Raw genomic sequence first — 21,583 nt, forward strand, 5'->3', positions numbered from 1 at the left:
AAACATACAGTTTGTACTGAAAGTCTTGCGGGCGAGTTGCGGCTCTGTGTAGCCGCTAAACAGGGTACGTGGCATTATCGCCGCGTGCAGCGTGCTCCTCGAATACATAACTTTCAGAGTCACTCAACTCTGCGGTTTGGCTTGACAATTTGAGTCACTTGGACGTGAAAGCAATATAGTTGCACTGAATTGTACAATTACTATGCCAACCGCATGCTTGTCTTGGCCGGGTTGTTAGCGGATAAGATTGATTTGCCGTAGGTACTCCGGTCTACTCGTATTAGGGAAAAATTGCAATACCGATTTTTCACACTTGATTAATACCGTATAAAAGTTATAATTTAACAATCATCAATCACTTGGGGAATTTATAGTAATTATTTATGTCTAACTTAGACACTTCTTTTGAATTCTTTTTGACTCAAAGCTCGTAGCGGCGCGGCAGATTACTGAAAGAAGGAAAGAAATTCAGTAATTTATCTTCAGATTTTTTCAGTAGAATTTCATAATTACGAGACAACAGGAAATAACCAGTGTTAGCTGTTGTACACAAAATAATATTTCTAATTATAGTTTATACGATAAAATTGACAAATCAACAAACCGCTTGGTTTTGGTTTAATAACACGTTAAAACAACTCGGATGTTCTAACATTACGGCCATATCACGTCTATTGACTTTATCCACCTTTGTAATAGATGCTTAGGATATTGGTTGAGCATTTATATCAATAAGCGAGCATTTTATTCTGGAAATTCGTCAGTTAACTTTAGTTTTTATCTGTAAAGGGATAGAGTTCACATTTATTAGCCTTAGTTGGGTACTAACCAAGTAAGCCGGGTCCTATACAAACATGGCAGAGTCCTCTAGGGTGCCGTTTTGAAAACACAGAGTATAAAGAGTCCTCCCTGAGACAAAATGGTGACTGTTCAAACTGTGTTTTATGGCAAAGTGATTCGATGGGGTACATCTGTAAATACACGGCATGGAGATTGTGAGGTGCATTGGGTAACTTTTAAATAATGGTGTTATACATGATAAAGGGAATAAATGACAAAATAGCTATCTAATGAAGTAAGAATTTGACTTGTGACGGTTAGGTCTCTTTTACAACTGATATTTACCTATTGATTATTTAAAAATAGGTAACCATTCTCCAAAAATTCCAAGACAAAACTTCAATAAACACTAAATTTGAACCCTGAAATTTCAATATAGTTATTTTTCAAATATTTCCTTTAGGTATTAATTACATAATCTAATAGTACCCAAGACCTTTGTCCAGCATTGGACGTCATTTGGCTGAAACGAACGAAGGAACAAACCCAAGATGAGGCTATGTTTGTCTAAAAACAAATTGTAAAGCGGTGCCGAATCAATGATTGATACATTTAGAGTGGTTCGCTCAAAGAGCTAATTATTCGTTTGCCTCCGGACTGCAGCGACCGTGCTTGCGAAACTGCGGCAAAGCTTACGGTGAGAGACCAACTATAATGATGTGGATAGACTCTGTACCTCCAATTTTTTTGTTATGGTTACTTATCTCAATATTTCGAGCATACTAATAAAATAATGTGCCTGGATGCGAGGGACACAGGACCGGTCCTTGTGGAAATCCTCGGGGGAGGCCTTTGTCCAGCAGTGGACGTCTTTCGGCTGAAACGAACGAACGAATAAAATATTTTGAAGATCATAAGACAGAAAAATATTCAATTTGATATTATGATCATCAGGTCATTTTAGTCTCTACCGCGGGAGCACAACCCTGACCCTCTCCAATTTTCAGAGATAGATTGGCTTACATTTCCACGACGATCTGGTGAAGGTCGCGGGAGGTGCTTGGATGCGGGCGGCGCAGGACCGGTCTTTGTGGAAATCTTTGGGGGAGGCCTTTGTCCAGCAGTGAACGTCATATGGCTGAAACGAATATTTCCACGCTGATCAGATGGGTTGGGGAGGTCTATGCCACTATGGGTTGGGGAGGCTATGTGTCACTTTAGGACAACCAAGGGAGGAGTGCGGGTAGGTTCATTCCATTCTGTCAGAACCACCGGCATTTGAAAGAAAGAAAGTAGGAAAAATTTTTCCAAACATTATTATTTTTATTTAGTTTTTTATTTGGTATTTTAAAATATACTATCAAAATTAAAATTGTATTAGGTATGGTACAATATTGGCGCACATTCAGCTGTTATTATGTCTGTAATCTCCTTCATGTCCTGCAGTAATAATCTTCAACTGTTGCGTCGCGTTTTTCCATTCTATAGTTACATAGCCAGAACGCAAGGGTGTGAAACTAATCGAGTATAGTTTGGATATGACTTTTTTACTAAGCTCTTCCAAACTATACACGACCAGTACGCATACGCTGCGTACTGCTCGTGTATACTTTGTAGTGACTTAGGTCAATTGTCTTACTCCAAAATATACATAGTCAGTACGCATACGGACTAATCATGTATGTATTGTAATAAGTGCGCGATTACAATGCATACGCGAGTAGTTGCATGCTCGTCATGTTGACTTATTTACCTCTCTTTCTATTACATATTAATTCATATCTGCGTGTCTACTTTAAACATTGAATCAATTTCGACACGTGCCATTGTTTTGATAAAGAGTTTTTTGGTGTTTCATATTCTGCCATAGAAAAGATATTTGTTTTGGGGCTGTATTTTATCAATTCTCGAATAACTCTTAAATTAAGAATTATGTAGGTACCTATGTCAAAATGATTTTGTTCTTGAGATAAAAGCTTATAAATAAAAATAAAAAACCCTGGACATTTTACACTACGCTTCTAGTCCCAAACCACAGCCCAAACTAAGCAAAGATTCGGGACTATTCCCACCTCTCGTTCCCACCACTGCAACTCCTGTGTAGCCAGGATCTACAGCTTGACCGCCACAAAAACCCAACCAATGAAGGTCAAGTTTGTCCCGGGGGAAAGTTAAACTGTCATTGGACCCGCAACGAAATTAATCAGAAGAACATAGGAGGAGTTCGAAATTAAGGTTCGACTTCCCTCCATCGCAAAGCGGATGACAGGTGACAAACAAAGGTTTAAAACCTTCAAGAAAAGATTATGCACCACGGACAATAAAATAAATTAAGGGGGCCTATCTTATGAGCAATTAGCAACTACCTGCCAATAATATTTTTCACAAAATCGCTTAAAAGCACGGAAATTTTTCCTTGTCGCGACAAGATCGGTGTAATAAATTGCGGAAACAGATGTATGTTGTATTGAATTAAGCATTATATCACGTTCATGTTTCCAAAGATCACACTCCCACAAGATATGATGGGCAGACTGCTCATGACTGACATCATCAGTGGAACACTCGCAAAAAGGAGACGGAACTAGTTTGAATTCGTGAAGTTTATGTTTAAAGTTGCCATGTCCCGTGAGGAACTGCGACGAGCAATGGTCGATTTCTAACCATCGCCTAGTTAGAAGTTCGCGTACATTCGGGAAGAATTTATATAAGTGACGTCCTTTGACTGACGTATCCCATCTCTTTTGCCATTCATTAAGTAAATATTCTTCAACGACTTCTCGGGAATCAAATAATCGACTTATTTTAGAACGATCGCGGCTATTTAAGAAATCGGAGGTTATATTTTCCCTTGATGCGAAGTACATAGCCGCACGCTTTTGTACCTCTAAGTCGACCGGCAGTACACCAGCCAGGACTGGCAGAGCCTCCGTGCTCACAGTTCTGTAAGCTTTGCAAAGAAAAATCAATGCAAGGCGTTGACTTTGGAGTAGTTTCCGTCGAGCGGCTCCTATAGTAGCTCTGTCAGCCCAAACTGGTGCACCATAGCAAATGGAGCTTAAATAAGTGGCCGAATATATTACTCGGAGGATTTTAAACGTTAGACCCCACGTCGAGGTTGAAATGTGACTTAAGGCATAAAAGTTCTAAAGACTAAGCAAAGATTGTACTATGGGTACTAGATAACGGATATAAACATACTTAAATACTTTTTTCTTGAAAATACATTATTATACATAGAAGATACCCACTCCAATACAAACAAATATGTTCATGCACACAAATTAATGTTTGTACTGTGCGGGAATCGAACCCGCTACCTCCGGAACAGTTGTCCGTTTCGAACCACTACACCAAACGGCCGACAATTTTAGTTAATAATGCACGTTTAACTTTCTTCTTTCACTCTCTCTCATTTTAAATGAATTTATGATTACACTAATAAATAAATTGTTATTTAATTTGAAATCTACCTAATCAATTTAATTTCAGAGACCACTTACATTAGTGTTATAAATCTAGATTTATTATAATGTAGATTCAGTAAAATAATTATATTTTATGTAATAATTAATGAATTTAAAAATGGCATCACCGTACGTGATACTACATAGATAGTTCTTATTTCTAATCTCGAGGACAAAGCACGAGCATAATATCAAATAAATGTAATAATTTTTAATATAATTCCATATTTTACTAAATCAAATCAACTAAACACATTCTAGTCAACTGTAAGTGGTGTAGTATAGTTTGGAGCGAAGACGGAATCCATCCACGATACAAACCATACACGATCAGTACGCAAAATTCGTGTATAGTTTGTAGTGACCGATTTACAAAGAGACATTCCAAAATATACACGAGCAGTTTCCTATGGGTGCGTTCTGGCCATGTATAGAACGGAAAGACGCTGTTGCGTCCAAGCTAGTTATCCTATTTTTGACATCGTAACGTGTGGTCACAGCATGTGTCTGGCCGACGTCATACGAGCATCGGTTACACAGCATTTATAGCTTGTTTACAGTGGCCACACGTCTTGCAGTGCTTTACTGCGGCTGCGATCCGTCTGGGGATTGAAATTGGTGCAACAAAATTGAGCGATGACGTTAAACGTTTTACTGCAAAGTTTTGAAATTGCCGACTTTAATTTAGCTGTGCCAAACGGTTTTAAAATTAAAATACTTACCTATAAGAAGATAATTTTAAGATGCTCCCAGAGTGTCCTAGACTGTGCCTGAATGAAAAATGCGGAATCGAGCTTTTTGGTGCTCTATAAATAAACGTCTAGCAGTGGACTGCAGCAATGAAATAAAAGAAGATGAAATAAAAGAGCTTCCTCGTTGTGAATAAAAAAAAATTACTCGGTGGGCCTTACTACGGTTTGCTATAATTTATAGCAGCAGATCTAGTCCAGGGAAGAAAGAAAGAAAAAAAGAAAGAAAGAAAAACATTTATTTGGTTCCAACTTAAAATATAGCACACAAAATCAGATAACAAAAAAAACAGATAACAGATACAAGTTAGAACCAAAACTGGCCACCGCTCAGCATGTGTCATGCTCTGGAGTGGTAAATAAAACCCAGAACACGACGCTGTTATTAAAACTGAAGACTGTATCTATCGCGATCTATCTATATTAGGAGAGCTTTCAAGCCCTAAAGCTTAACGCTTTGAGAAACTACATTTTATTTCTTGTTATGTAAGAGGTGTAAAGTCGGATTGGTGCTTAGAATAGTGTTCAATAATAAAGTTCAAGCTATCTGCATATGACCCTATAAAGAGAATACAACGGCGATGAGCGTTAGTAACCCGGCTGTAAGGTCTTGTGATTTAGCGCTGACCGCTAGCTTGTAGGGTTGGCGATCTTAAGTTTAAGCAATTATCTTTTTTTTAATTGACCACAAATCTGTTTATTGTGCATTTTGAGATTTTCAGGTAATTTCAGTCAAATGTTTCGATTTCGTAGTTTAATTTACGGTATAGTGCCAGAACGGCATAATCGGTATAATCCAGTCCACTAATAAACTATACATAGAAAGTACAGAAATGTAACAATCGTTTTGTTTTATGAAACAATATTTGCTAAAATTATTTGATGAAAGGATACTATATTTTTATAAAAGCTGCTTGTTAGCTTTAGCTAATTAGTTTGCTATTAACGTTTGTTGCTAGTTTGCTATTAACGAGTCCCAGTCTCAAGTAAATTTTAGTACAACATTCTATTATCTGAGTAAGTTTTCAGCATAAAGTTGAGAACCCTACATCACCTGTGATATGACGCAAGCATTACGTTGGAGATAGTGCACAACTGTGAGGCGCGACATTTGCCAGCCATTTGCAGGGGCCTCACTAATGAAGCGCGTTTCAGCGAAGATTGATGGACAGATGGAGACGGCCGCGGAATGGGTTTAAGTACACCAGGCTCTTTAATATAGTGTCATAAATTAAGTAAGTATGTTAGTAATTTAGTATTACTCCAAGATCTAAAAATAGACAAAGACTTATTAGACTAATTAGACCAACCATCATTAAAATTCGTGACAGATTCAATTTCAGGATTCTTTGGTAAGTAGGTCCGTTTTTCGAATCAGAAATGAGGAGATCCGCAGGAGAACCAAAGTAACCGACATAGCTCGCAGAATTTCTAAAATCAAGTGGCAGTGGGCGGGGCTCATAGCTCGTAGAGACGATGGCCGTTGGGGCAGGAAAGTTCTCGAGTGGCGACTACGGGCTGGAAGACGTAGCGTGGGCAGGCCTCCTACTAGGTGGACCGACGATCTGGTGAAGGTCGCGGGAAGAGCCTGGATGCGGGCAGCGCAGGACCGTTCATTGTGGAAAACCTTGGGGAGGCCTTTGTCCAGCAGTGGACGTCATTTGGCTGAAAACGAACGAGGTCCGTTTTTAGACATACGAGGTTAACGCCCGTATTCATAAACATTACTATGAGGTCTCACAGTGCTCGTGGACGCACAGGGTCACACACAAACCAATTACAGAGCTCTATTCAACGCCGTGCGTTCGATTTGCTAAGTACTTCACTTAAGTATCGTGTTTGAATATGGGCGTTAGTTCTTATATTGGTATTTTTAACATGTCTAAACTCACTAATCTAGTAGAGACATTCAGATTTTTCATACTATATTTAAAAAATACTTTAACGAGTGAATGAATTTCTGAAGTAGCGAATTTTATTTATGTATATTGCGGTTAATATTGTGTTTACACATACTCGTAATTGCGAGGCTGGACTCCATTAGACCCCATTTATTTGCGCCTACGTTTTCACATTTCGGCAGTGTTTACATAAGAAATGGCAAACTTTTAATAAACTCGAATACCTAATTGAAGTTAACATTTTGAAAAGTTAACACTTAATTTGGCATTATCCATTTACATTACCCTCAATAAATTTAGCTCCGCATATAATTAAAGTCTGTGGGAGAAAGGCATGTGGTTCTTATTTGTTTTAAGCTAACTTTCATGTGTCTTTCGTGTTTTATTAAGAGCTGTTCCTTCAGAATTAAATTAAAAGTTATTTAAAATTACAATTTAAGTATATCTTTGTATAGCTGGTTGTTATACAAAGATATACTTAAATTGTAATTTTAAATAACCGTGTAACTTTTTTCCTCGTTTAGTGCTGTGGGATGGCCGAAAGTTTTGGTTATCGGTCAAACATTTTGACTTAATCCTGCATTACCCTAATTAATCTGCAACTGATTTTTGGGCTTTGATTTCTCTACCTGGGGATCAAATGTAGGTACCGAGTATTTTATTAATCTATTTACTGGTTGTTTCAGTTACATGTTAGAGCGTACACTTAAGTTAATAAACTCCACTCTTCATTCATTCGTTTACATTTAGTTTCTGTTCAAAGTTAATATTAACTGTGGTAATTATGTTTCCAGCTTCATTCTTAGCGATTTATATAACATAGTGTAGTAGCGTTGCCACGCTACAGCCTTGCACGATTTTTTAAAGCAATTTTACATGACTTTTTCCTTTTAATTTAAAATTAAAAATAAAAAAGTCACTCAATTGACTACCGTAGTTGTTATCCCTACCCTTCTTCCGACAACGATTTCGAGTTGTTGCTCATTTCTGCGTGTCCGTGCTGTAGCCTTCGCACGTCCACAGTCACTCGTAAAAAATATATTATTCTGAACTCTAAAGATGGGGAAAAAACGAAAGTATGAAGATATGGATATGGACGACGAAAAAATAATGAAGAAAATTAAGAAGTTACAAGGAAAGTTAAAGAATGTAAAAAATAAAGATCAACCTCCAGAGAGATCACCAAGTAAGTAAACTATGCTGTTTTCTGTCTGGGCTTTTACCGTTAAAAACTTTCATTGTGTTGCGAGCTTACCACACTGGGTATTCTCCTTCATAGCTAAAAATAGTGATTATTTTGTTCACCTACCTACCAATATTCGTAAATTTTAAATGCGTAACTGCCACACTGGGCTTTTACCGTTAAATACAAGATGTTGCGAGCTTACCACACTGGGTATTCTCCTTCATTACTAAAAATGGTGCTTGGTTTTTTCCAGGCCCATACATACCTGAAGATTTCTGCCTCGCATATAACGAGGATGACGATTCTATTTACCTACCGCCAAGTGATTGGGCCGGCACAATGACACCAAATTGCGAGCGATCACCGCCAGCTAACTCATCGAACCAAGAAGCTGCACTTCCTCAAGTGGCAGACTTGTCGCCACAGCCTGGACCATCCTCGGCATGCGCAGCACCAACAGTTCCGGTACCAGCAGCCGAACAAGACCTCGATGATTCTATACTAAGTCTCTTGGGCGATGCACCCAAACCTGAAACTGTTTTTGGAAACAATATCCACAAAGATGTTGCTACAAGATGGCAAGAAATACTCGCCAAAGGGTTACCCAAAGAAACCAAAGAAAAACTGGTAAGTGAATACCTTATTCCTGCCAACTGCGTCCTATTGGTACCGCCAATCTTAAATCCAGAGGCGAAAGCGGCACTCCCGGACGCTCTGGTAAAAAGAGATTTTTCATTGCTAAATAAACAAAAAGGTATAGCAGCAGCGCTTGCCGCCCTAGCGCAGGTAACCGACATGTTGATATCTAACGAATTTTCAAGAGAAAAATTGTTAAAACCACTCAGTGATGCCAGCCGTCTTCTCTGTGATAGCCACCACATAGAGACGAAAACAAGGCGTAGTTTCGTCATATCGTCTATCAACTATAACCTAAAAGGTGCACTTATAGAGGCAAGTCGAGACAAGTTTTTATTCGGAGAAAATTTGACCGAAAAATTAAACGCGGCAAAAACTATCCAAAAATCAGGTGACACGTTGAAAAATCAACAGCGTCCACAAACTGGTAAAAATAATGTAAACAACAAGGACAAACCCAAAGGAAGGTTAAACACCAGAGCCCTGCATCCCAGACAGACAACGGCCAGGTTCGATGCGGGGCAGAACCGCTCAGCCGCGTACAGAGCACCTCCAGCAGCCAGGACTCATCCACCGCCGCCCCGCCGCACCCGCTCACCGCAGCCGCCGCCGCCGCCGCCCCCCAGGACCCAGCAACACCAACACTATCGGCGTTAGAACCGCAGCAATCCGAGGTACAGTACGCTGGTCGTCTTAGCAATTACACTCATAAGTGGACTGACATAACCGACGATGAAACTGTTCTCGACTGGATTAAAGGATATGTGATTCCATTTCAATCAAAACCTATACAGTATTCACAACCAAACGTTTACCCAAAATCAGAACAAGAGTCATTAGATTTTGAAATTGCAATTAAAAAATTGTTAAATATTAATGCCATTTCCAAATGTAATCATGTTGAGGGATAATTTATATCCAGCATATTTTTAGTACCTAAACCGAACGGTGAAAAAAGATTCATTCTGAATTTAAAAAACCTGAACAAATTTATCCAGCCTTCTCATTTTAAAATGGAAGACTATAGAACATCTATGAAGTTAATAAGCGAAAACTGTTATATGGCATCAGTAGATTTAAAGGACGCTTACTTTTTAATTAATATAAACAAATCACAAAGAAAGTATCTCAGGTTCAATTATAACGACACACTTTACGAATTTAATTGTTTACCTTTCGGTTTATGTACAGCACCATTTGTTTTCACTAAGATACTCAAACCAGTCATGCAATATTTAAGAAGTCAGAATTTTTTATCGGTTATTTATCTTGATGACATACCTACAATGCATCGGACGTACCTATAAAGAATGTGATGAGAATGTACAAGCCACTATATCATTTTTGCAATCATTAGGTTTTATCATTAATTTTCAAAAAAGCTGCTTGATACCGAACAGAGTTTGTCAATTTCTTGGATACGTGTTTGACTCAAAAAATATGTCTATTTATTTACCAGACACAAAACGTTTAAAAATTACAGACACTTTAAATAAATTTCTTCGAATAAAATCTTGCAAATTGCGCGATTTTGCTAGACTACTTGGACTGTTAATATCCGCCTGCCCAGCTATTGATTATTCTTGGGTGTACACTAAATTGTTAGAACGACACAAATATTTATTTTTGATGAAAAACCTAAGTTACGAACAAAATATATCAATTTCAATTGAGATAAAAAATGATTTGCTTTGGTGGGTGCAACACGTAAAATCTGACGTTTCACGGTTACGTTTTAATAACTTTTGTATAGAAATATTTTCTGACGCATCCTTATCTGGGTGGGGCGCATATTGCAATGCAAAAGAATCTCATGGTTTTTGGAAAAATGATGAATTAAAATTACACATAAACGAATTAGAACTCCGAGCTGCCTTTTTTGCACTTAAATTATTTGCCAACGACTTAAGACACTGTGAGGTATTATTAAGAATTGATAACGTAACTGCAATCTCTTGTCTAAATAAAATGGGTAATTTACAATTCCCAAATCTAAATAATATTGCAAGACAGGTTTGGCAATGGTGTGAAAAGCGAAAAATAATTATTTTTGCCTCGTATATTAATACAAAGGACAATCATAATGCTGATAGATTGTCGCGAAAGAAATTTAGCGATACAGAATGGGAGTTGGCAGACTATGTATTTCTACAACTAAAAAACCATTTTGGAAATCCTAACATTGATTTGTTCGCCACTCGCCAAAATACAAAATGTCACCATTTTGTGTCCTGGAAGAACGACCCTGATGCATGGGCCGTTGACGCTTTCACAATATCTTGGCATAAAATATTCTTTTACGCTTTTCCTCCATTTTCACTCATTTTAAAAAGCATTCAAAAGATCATTAATGACAGGGCAGAAGGCATTTTAGTCGTACCTTATTGGCCAACCCAGCCTTGGTTTCCACTCTTTCAAACTCTAATTGTTGACAATAGCATTATAACATTTGATCCTGATATTAACCTTTTGATCTCGCCTTCCAGACAACCTCACAACTTACACCGCAGCCTCAGGTTGGTTGCCGCGAAATTATCAGGCAAGCTTTATTGAAAAGATCATTGTCTAACAGATCTGTCGAAATAATGCTTTCTTCCTTATCGGAAAATACCTATAAGCAATATGATTCTTCTATAAGAAAATGGATTGATTATTGTAATTCACATAGTTATGATTATACAGCAGCGTCAGTACCGATTGTAATACATTTTTTAACTCTAATGTTTGATTCTGGTGCCAAATATGGAACAATTAACAGCCATAAGTCGGCTCTATCCTTATTACTTGGAAATAATGTACTTAATGATGATCGAATCAAAAGATTCATGAAAGGAGTTTTCAGGTTAAGACCAACAAGACCGAAATATAACTTTACATGGAACCCAAACACCGTTTTAGAATATTTATCTCAAAAATGGCCTAATGAAGATCTTAACCTGGAAACTCTCTCAAAGAAGACTTTGACTCTGTTGGCCCTAGTAACTGCGCATCGAATGCAAACTTTTGCGTTAATTAAACTTGAAAATATTCTGAATAATAGTGCCCCTTTCCGATGAAACGACGAACTTTCTGGATCATGAAGTTCACATTTGATCTATTGGTGCTGTTTGATCTGTCTGTAGGTGTGCAGTCAAAGGACATGGTTTCCTCTCGCGCAGCGCGGCAATATCGGTCAGTGAAGGGCGCCCGCGCAAAAGGGCCTATTCCGCAACGTGTTTTCCATATTTTCAGCTCACCTGTCACATTTACACCTCACCGTATTGCGTGCTGTGTGAGAGAGATGACAAAAAGCTAAAAATATTCACACTGGCTTACAGAATAGCACCGTAGGCGCAGCCAGCCGCACTGGCGTGCGTACTACCACCATTATCGATTCCGTGGTGCTACCATGACTAGTATTTCCATTTAATACCTATGATTATTACGTTTAATGGAAAATAGATTTATGAACTTGCAGACACTTTTAACTGGCAATATTTAGGGTTGGGTGCGCCGTTTTAAAGTGTCGACCAATTATTTGTGTTTATAGCACAAGCTCAAAATTTTTCTAGAATAGTTTAATCTGTTATTGAGTATAAAGTAGGTACATAAGAAAAAAGTAAATAAGAAAGTTGCATAATAAGTATTGAACGGGTCATTATTATTTAAGTTGCTTGTATTCAACCTTTATTATTTTATGTGTCTGCTATCACATAATTCTTATATAGAACGTTCTATTTATAGGAGCGTTACATAAGTAATTTGTCTTATTTCTCAGTAGGTATTAATTAGTCGCAATGTAATGTGTACTATGTAAATAACTGTAAATATTATTAAACTTAGAACGCACGTCGCAATTTCGTGCAAAAGATAAGCTTTAATATTAATTGTATTTAGTCTTTATGATTGAAGTTAATTAGAATTGAATCACCGTCATTTAATGAGGAAAATGTATTTATTACCAAGTAAACAAGCAAGACTGTTACAGTAATGTTACAATTATATCCTGAGAACAACCTCTAAGTCTGTCTACATGCGAACTTACGGGATGAGTGATTGAAAATACTCGTACATAGGAGGTAGAGTCGACTATATCAGTACATTCTTTCTAGTTAATTGAAATATGCAACGGTCTCACTATGTTTGGAAAGCCGTAAAAAATAATGACAGGCCCTTGTCTGAGGACAATATAGTTAATCAGTATGTCGTCCACTTATATGGTGTTTCATAGAGTCGGCCAAGAAACATCGGCACTCCTAAGGTTGACGTGTTCAGTGCATATTACTCACGTTTTAAATTGCTGCAGGACAGTAAATGATAATTTACTACACCTAATGTCAACAATTATTACCAGTTAACGGCCGGCCGATTTATAACAGAATAGGTTCCTAACCGTTGCCGCAACTAAATAAACTACCAATGTAGGTCAGCTATTCGACAGTCTATAGACCCCATAGCACTAGAACACAACTTGTGCAATAACAAGTATTTAAGATGTTTAAGAAAAAATTATATATGTTCGGTTTGTGAGTAGCGATTGCACAAGTAGACAGCACTCGCGCAGGTGATGGCCAAGGAGCGCATTCGCGGGCAGAGGTGAACGCACGACATTCGCGGTGAACTTGACTCGGATTTACCTTTGCTTTGTTCACTACAAACATTACCGCAACGTTGCATAATGCTCGCCTCGTTATTCAATACGTACGATAATACCCATAATATGCCCTAATGTCTTAAACCGATTCCGGCCGCCTGTGTTGTAAGCTCATGCCAATTCGCTCACGAATAAAATGTTATCTGGGTTCCACAATATCAAACGCTTCCTGTTTGTGTCGAAACGAGCGCATTACGAAATTGTACCCTTCCAATATTCCGCAGTAATCGGCGCGTCAATGCGATTCCAGGGTACGGACCGTGAACCCGTCGCGCGCGCATCTGTTTACTCGCGTCGGATGATCCGAGGCCGGTATATAAGCCGGCGGCCTGAACACCCGGCACCATTCGCGATTAACCGCCACCGCCGCGAGCTTCCGCAGAACGAGGCCAGACTGACCGCGAACTGATTGGCACAATTGCTCCCAACCCTTCCGCGATGGCTTCCCCGCGCCTGGTGCTCGCCGTGCTGCTCGTGACGCTTCTAGCCTGCGAGGCCGCGCCGTTCTTCGACGCCATCTACGACGCCATCAACGGCAACGGCCGCCGCTCCTATGGCTACGGCAACTACGACTACAGCGGCTACAACGGCTACTATCCAAGCTACAACGCGCCCAAGCACGTCGACCGCGCGCCGCGCCAGGGGAAGACCTACAAGGAGATCTGCAGGGTGCACTTCCCCGACTCCGTGGCCGTGCCCGGCGCCGGCGGCATCGTGTGCCCCTACTGAGGGTCGGATCGCGTGTTCTACGCCGTGGAGCGCCTGCTCCGACGCCGCAACATTATGAGGATGGGCTGATTCATACGTCCTGTGCAACACGATCGAAGCTTCTTTAACATGACACAGTTTGCCTGGTGTCAGTTACAAAAGAGGTCACCATGTCAAGCCCATCTAGCACCAAACGTCTATTGTTGTTAATGCAAAGTATTAGTGATGTAAATAAAGTAGAATCAGTAGATCTTCCTCTCATCTTAGTTCTGTGAGAGTAATGTTATGTGGACTCTCTGTTGCTTTAGTGTTCTGGTTGACTTTAGCCGATGTGTGATACAAAGTTTATCTCGGTGTGATAACCTTGTGATAATATATTCGTGTGTAATATACTATAATAGTTAATCGCTCTAGTTTCTCTGAATGTATCGCCGGATGAACAGTGCATAGAACACGCGATGTTACTTTGTGAATATAATGTTGGATTATTCATAATTGGCTTATTGTACTTAGAAAAAATCCAAATTGGGTTAAAAATTCTGCCAATCATTCCTACTGCCAAAGGTAATGTTTACATGGATAGTGTTCGCCTATGTGTAAGAAAAAAATACTACAGTTAGTATGCATGTTCGTTTGTAAATATTATTATGTAGTAAATAAATTATTTCCCTCATAAATTTTTGTATTAATTTGCCTGATTTCGATACGATGTAAGATTTACGAGTAATTATAATAATACCTACACGGTGTATTGTTATTCAAAGCTTTGTAATCACATTATGAAAAACTTTGATTAGCTACAAAATACATCACAATACAATCACATTTTCATCATGGTAATAATAATTAATTTAGTCTGTAGTAACTAATGAGCTAATACAGAGTTTTCTTAAATAATAAGTTATATTATTATTGATGCAGTATTTGTAAACTTAAAGTGCGTAAACTTCAATAGAAGGTTTCCGCAGTTATAGGCAAATCAAAATTTACTCTATGGCTATCTCAATAAGGTTTATGTAAATGAGAGGTGATAGTTACCCTAGACGAGTTTAGTGCAGTGAACATCACCATAAACATTTTACGATCCCGTTCATTTCACGGGGTTAGTGATAAAACACCTTTTCTGACGATCTACTGGCAATAAATAATCTCCGTGTTTACTTATTACAACACATTTTTTATGCAAATCACAACAATATTATGATTATATTGGTTGTTAACATCTATACTTATAATAAATCTGTAGAGAGGTCAATTCTGTACATGAAATATATTTTCAAAATAACTATCAGGGGGTGATTAGTGATCGATACTGATGCCAAAAATGCAATCAGTAAATTTTTTGTCTGTCTGTCTGTCTGTCTGTCTGTCTGTCTGTCTGTCTGTATGTTCCTTATAGAAACAAAAACTACTCGACGGATTTTAACGAAACTTGGTACAATTATTTTTCATACTCCTGGGCAGGTTATAGGATACTTAGGAATTCCCACGGGAACGGGCATTAGCGGGAAAATCCTTTTGTATGAAAAATCTAAACCGCTTAAGTTAGACGCTTGAAATTTGGCAAGCAGGTACCTTAGTAAACTTAAAGCTTAGTTATAACAGGATATTGCAAAATTCCTACGGGAACGGGAATTAGCGAGAAAAAACATTTGTATGAAAAAATCTAAGCCACGTAAGATAGACGCTTGAAATTTGGCATGCAGGTACCTTAGTAAATTTAAAGCTTAGATACAACAGGATATTGCAAAATTCTCACGGGAACGAGAGTTAGCGGGAAAAAACATTTGTATGAAAAAATCTAAACCGCGTAAGATAGATGAAGAGGGTAAAACGGGATCCACGCGTACGAAGTCGCGGGCGGCCGCTAGTTTTTAATAAAAGAAATAATTAGGATTGGGATTTTATTTATTTATTTTATTTTACAATTTTTTGGAAAACTTACAGCTAAATGTTACGTTAGGTGATTTTTATGATTAAAGTAAGGCCAATTAAAAGTTTCCACCTTAGTTATACAATTAATAAATATTATTGCGGACAGAACGAATCAGAACTAAGTAAGTACATAACGTAGTTGTACTCGTATTAAAGTAAAAATATTAAAAATAAAAGAGGATTGGACATAAGCCCAATAGGTGTCCATGCCGATTCGAGGGATGGCAGTTGAATCCTCGTCGTGTGCTGCAACATTCTGGTGAACCCAAAGCATGTTTTAGTAATTTGGGAACTACGAGTATACACTTTATCATAATTATATAAAAAGGCACCCTGATCAGCTTAGTCTTGTTTGTGTCCATGAAACTGGTTTTCAATGAGGGAAAATACTACAGAACTGAAGGAAAAGCAATTACCTATTAAATAAAAATCATACCCATATAAGTGTGCGCTGGATTCCCCCTCGTGTTTTGCTGTCAACATTTTATTGCAGATTGATATTTTATTATCAAGCGAGTCAGGTACATTCTGAATCCTAAACAGGTATTACCTTATTGATTACACGGGTATTATTATGTCAATCATCATATCCTCCATTGTGTGGGATGTAACAACTAAGGTCAGAGATACTGGATGAACCACCATACGTGACGGGACGCGACTTCGCACGGGATCATATTTCTTCAGGCAATCGGATTGATTTAAGACTGCATCATCATCATTTCAGCCATAAGACGTCCACTGCTGAACATAGACCTCCCTCAATATATTCCACATCGCTTGGTCGCATCGCAAGACCTCAAATTCCATCAGATTACTGTCTAGACTGGGCATAAATACACAACACACAGTGATTGTCAACGATGTGTGCCCTACCTGGGAGTGGAACTCAAAACCATTATAGGCGAGAGAGTCTCACTCTTCTACTACCTACTTGTCTTCCTTAACTTCGAACTCCTCCTATATTCTTCTGATTTATTTCATTGCGGGTCCAATGACAGTTTAACTTTCCCCCGGGACCAACTTGACCTTCACTGGTTGGGTTTTTATTGGCGGTCTAGCTGTAGATCCTGGCTACTCAGGAGTTGCAGCGGTGAAAACGAGATGTGGGAATAGTCCCGTTACTTGTCTTCTATAACTACTCTACTAACTCCTGCTACAGACGTAACTGAGTGTTACAACTTGTACCTATTTTATTAACATGAGCTTTGGGTTTGTTAACCCAACACCATATTATGTGACATGCATAAAAATAATTTGAATTGATTATTTTTTACAAACAATTGCTACACGAGATGAATTCAAAAACATAATAATTAAAATTCCTAAGACCTTGCTTGTCAAAACAAAATATCGGTTTATTATGCGATATCTAGTCATAAATATTCAACAACAATGTAATTGTTTCAGGGATTTTTTATACCTACTTATTTATTTGTGAACATCGGGTGATGAACCCGGTTATAAGGAAAACTGAGAATATAAATACGCACAAAAAAAAGTACCTACTTATTTAAAAGATCTGTCACGGCAGTCCTATACGTTTACTCATGTAGCTCTTTGTATTTTTTTAAAATTTATTTTACAGGTTTGTTCCAGTGCCAAATACCTAAAATGTTTACTTATTAACAAAAGATTCGGCAAATATTGTAACTCTCTTGTAAAAATTGCGATAACCCGACGTAACATACTACTATGGTGGATGGTGGTGTATAATTACTATTATGGTGACACTGTGTGAGTTCTATGTGGGTGTCATTTTCTTTCAGAAGAAACCCTTCTCAAAAAGTAAAGATTAAAAAAATCAATATCTAAAAATCCATACAACTAACATTTAATTTTTATGTAAAATATTTGTAGTGGGAGTCATTCTGGAGGGGATTGTCAGACGACGTGGTTCAGTTATTATGCCTGAAGGTTAGCTGGCGTTGTTGATTGATTAACACATTACACGCTGAACGTATTCATAACCCTGTTAAGTCTTGTTACAATTTAAACGATTTATTGCTAACAGGCGATATTCATAATTATTATTCTCGATGAGTCATAAAAGTACTTTCAACTTTTTCAAGTGGATATTTAAAAGCTCTATCACATAGGTAACCCTAATACTGATTTAGGTCAAAACGTAAGAATTTGCGTGAAAAGCAGCGGAAAAACCTAAGTCACCATTCAGCTACTTTTCAGTATTGGCAATAAAATTAAGGATAGACATAAGTAGGGTTAATCTTTAGTAAGTAATGAGGTTTAAATAAATTGAGGAAATTTGCTATTTTGAGGTAGAATAAGGTGGACTGCACATTGACGCAAATCATCAACTTAAACTCGATCATACTACAGTTATCGGATCATCTATGCTTTGACAACATACCATAGTATCGGAACTTTTACTTTCAGAGTGCTAGATACTAGAGCAGTCTATAAATAGTTCTCAGGCTAACTACACTCGACAGCAAATAAATCGCACCACCCGCGACAAGCGCTTTCAAACGTATGCATCCCCACTTCACACCAATATTGATACCATTCAAAAGCCTAGTTCTAAACTTCATTTCATTATAGGAAAGGTTTTTACCCCAAAAATGTTTCTTTAGAAGGATCCAGAGTCACTTCTTCAAAAAATAAATAGTTACGCTTGAGCCAACTTTTATGGCTATAAAACTGTTAAGTTGGGATTAATCGCTATCCATCTGTTAAAGAGGACACGTGTGATCATTATTTGGTTTTATAACCATAAAATTTGGTCTAATTGATCCCAGAGGTGAGCCCAAAGTGAGGTCTTTTTTCAAGTCACATTTATGGTATATGTTAATCATTTATTAAGAAATTAAATGTGTTTTTCTTTAAGGATATTTATTGGGCTTTCAAATAACACCAATATTGTTGGGGCACCATTATTGTGTCAAAAGAAAATCTTTAAAGTTCGCGTCGCGGGTGGTGCGATTTATTTGCTGTCGAGTGTATTTATACTTGCACATAATGCCCAGCCTAGGCGCATTCTTCAAGTTGCAGCGCGGACCGAAAGAGAGAGAGAGAGACGAAATAGTGATCATTATTATACCTACGAGGAAGGCTACTACGAGATAATTATGGGATTACTAGTTTTGCCCGCAGCTTCACCCGCGTAAAATTTGGTTTGTCACATATCGTCATAATATAGCCTTTAATATGTTATTCTGGGTTACAAACAATAATACTCTAAAGTTTCATCAAAATCCGTTCAGTAGTTTTTGCGTGAAAGAGTAACAAACATCCATCCTCGGTTGGTGATAGGGCTTGTTCTAAGTCCGTCTGGCTAGCTACCACCATCTTACCTAAGTCTGTCGCCATAACAACAATGTTAACAGCATTGTTGTGTTCCGGCAGTTAGAGCCTACAGGTAAGATAGCCAGTTCCTCCGTGGTTGAGGATTCCGGGTGAGGCTCGCTTCCACCATCGGCCTGGATCATCACTTACCATCAGGTGAGATACAGGCCAAGAGCTTCCTCGTTGTGGATAAAAAAAAAGACATCCATACAAACTTTCTCATTTATAATATTAGTAGGAATAGTATAGTAGGATAACATTTCCATTCCCATTTACTACATGTAGCCTGTTGATAAAGAGGCTGTTTAGAGAAAACTATTGCAAAAAGCTTTGCAAACCCCTGCTGGGACTTAAACACTTAGGTGAGTATGGTACATCTAACAGGTTGGTGTTGTTATTTGTTGGTTTAAGCAATACATTAACATCTTTCTGATGTATTTTTATACAGTTCCATTAAATTACATGCATGTATTTTAAAAGCAACGGAAATAAATATAACATATTTTTCTTATTGATTTGTGGTATTCTACAAAATATTATTATTGTGTACCTTTAATGGTATTTTGATGTAGGTACTTATCTATGACGAACTTACATTATAATTTAAAATAAAAACACAATAGATGTTATCGCAAGCAAGTGTTTAGAATATTAATTCTTCAAAATGCAGACTGCTAGCTGCATACCAATAATATTTTTGGCAGTTTAGGCACACTTTTGTGTTTGGCTTCACTATGGCAGAAAAATCAACCGAATGTTTAAAATACATTTAATGACACTATGATGCTTAAAGTAAAATTATTGTTTATTTAAGTAAATTAAGGTAATTAAATAATTTGTAGTCAAAACAACTATCGAGGCAATTCAAAAGTACGATGGGTCGTAAAAAATGTGTTTTAGTGACCGTATTTTTCAACACTGATTTCTTTCTTGCGATTGTCTTCTATTCGTAACTTTTCGTTTCCATATTCTAGTGTTGACAGCTAATGCATTACATTAGCCTATAAGATGAAGCTATGCATTTAGGATTATGCTCTCGTAGATGGTATTCAATTTCAACTGTCCAAACTTCCAAACAATTTTTTGTTGAAAAATAGTTTTTTGAAGATTGTTCGTCCAATGATGGTTCGTCTTTCAGGTGAATAAATTTAGTAGAGCTTTCTGTCGAGTATGAATCATGCTTTAGGCAGGTTTTTTAATGTTACCCGCAATGTAAACTTTTTACATGATAACTGGACGATTTATGAAGCATTTTTTTCAAGGTTTTACAACATTAGTTGTTAGCACGTTTTGTAGGATTTGTAGGATAAGCAAATAATTTTTTTTACTGCTCACTTTATGTGGGATATGTTTTATGGGTTCCTAGAATATCACCGACTAACAACTTGTACTTATACCCATAATAAGGTTAACGCCTCCATGTTCTAGTGGTGAGAAGTAAGAGAGTGAAGGCTCTGGAAGTTTTGAGCTTTGAATCGAAATTCGCTTTTGAATTGAATTTGTGTCTTCCTTAGAAATGTGTGTAACTTCTGTAAAATATTTTTTTGGATTATTTTTCTCAGATTGTTAAGGTCGAGTTGGAAATCAAATTGGTTGGTAAGGTTGCATAAATGATTCAACCTGAAAAAAAGTAATATCTTTCCGTGTTTCGGAGGGCAAGCTATCGGTCCGATTGAGCTGTCAGATGTTTATTGTGACTTATAAACTCTGGCACATTGAGCTCTAATTTTAACGTTTTGAACAACAGAAGCAGAACTCTGGCAGGATGAGCTCCAGTTATTAGGTACGTTTTGATCGATAGAAGAAGGAGTAGGATAGTTATTTATTAGTTCTTATAACACAATAGAAGTTGTATAAAGTATAGTAGTCTCGCTTAGGAGCGCTATCGCAGCCCGAGGGGCGTCCGATAAAGTCGTCCGGACTGCGAGCGCAACTAAAGGATCCCTGTTGTAGTTTGTTGTTTCACTTATCCAGTTTAAACAAGTTGCCTGAAGATGTATAAATACATAGAGCTGTTATAATGTCACTAACTGATTTCGAAGAAGTTGCTCGTTCATTTAGTTCTTGAAAAGAACTTTCAATACTTCTATTTATTGCGCCACTATTAACAATTAATAACTTATTGTAATGATTTTTGGTAGTTGTCATAATTATCTATACTTATAATAAATCTGTAGAGAGGTCAATTCTGTACATGAAATATATTTTCAAAATAACTATCAGGGGGTGATTAGTGATCGATACTGATGCCAAAAATGCAATCAGTAAAATTTTTGTCTGTC

General features: G+C 37.6%; 1 protein-coding gene across 2 annotated transcripts; it reads left to right on the forward strand.

Moving 5' to 3' along the window:
• Window positions 1-8,000: 8,000 nt before the first annotated feature.
• On the forward strand, window positions 8,001-11,744 carry LOC135072215 (uncharacterized). 2 transcript variants are annotated; one of them, XM_063966163.1, is made up of 3 exons: window positions 8,001-8,083; window positions 8,337-9,393; window positions 11,206-11,744. In XM_063966163.1, the coding sequence occupies exons 1-2, from the start codon at window positions 8,008-8,010 to the stop codon at window positions 9,374-9,376; spliced, it is 1,116 nt and encodes a 371-aa protein (XP_063822233.1). In that variant the 5' UTR covers window positions 8,001-8,007; the 3' UTR covers window positions 9,377-9,393; window positions 11,206-11,744. The 2 variants fall into 2 exon arrangements, with proteins under 2 accessions (XP_063822233.1, XP_063822232.1); XM_063966162.1 differs by lacking the exon at window positions 11,206-11,744 and having other exon boundaries at window positions 8,337-10,017.
• The last annotated feature ends 9,839 nt before the right edge of the window (window positions 11,745-21,583 follow it).

The sequence above is a fragment of the Ostrinia nubilalis genome, chromosome 5 (assembly GCF_963855985.1).
Source record: "Ostrinia nubilalis chromosome 5, ilOstNubi1.1, whole genome shotgun sequence".
NCBI lineage: Eukaryota > Metazoa > Arthropoda > Insecta > Lepidoptera > Crambidae > Ostrinia > Ostrinia nubilalis.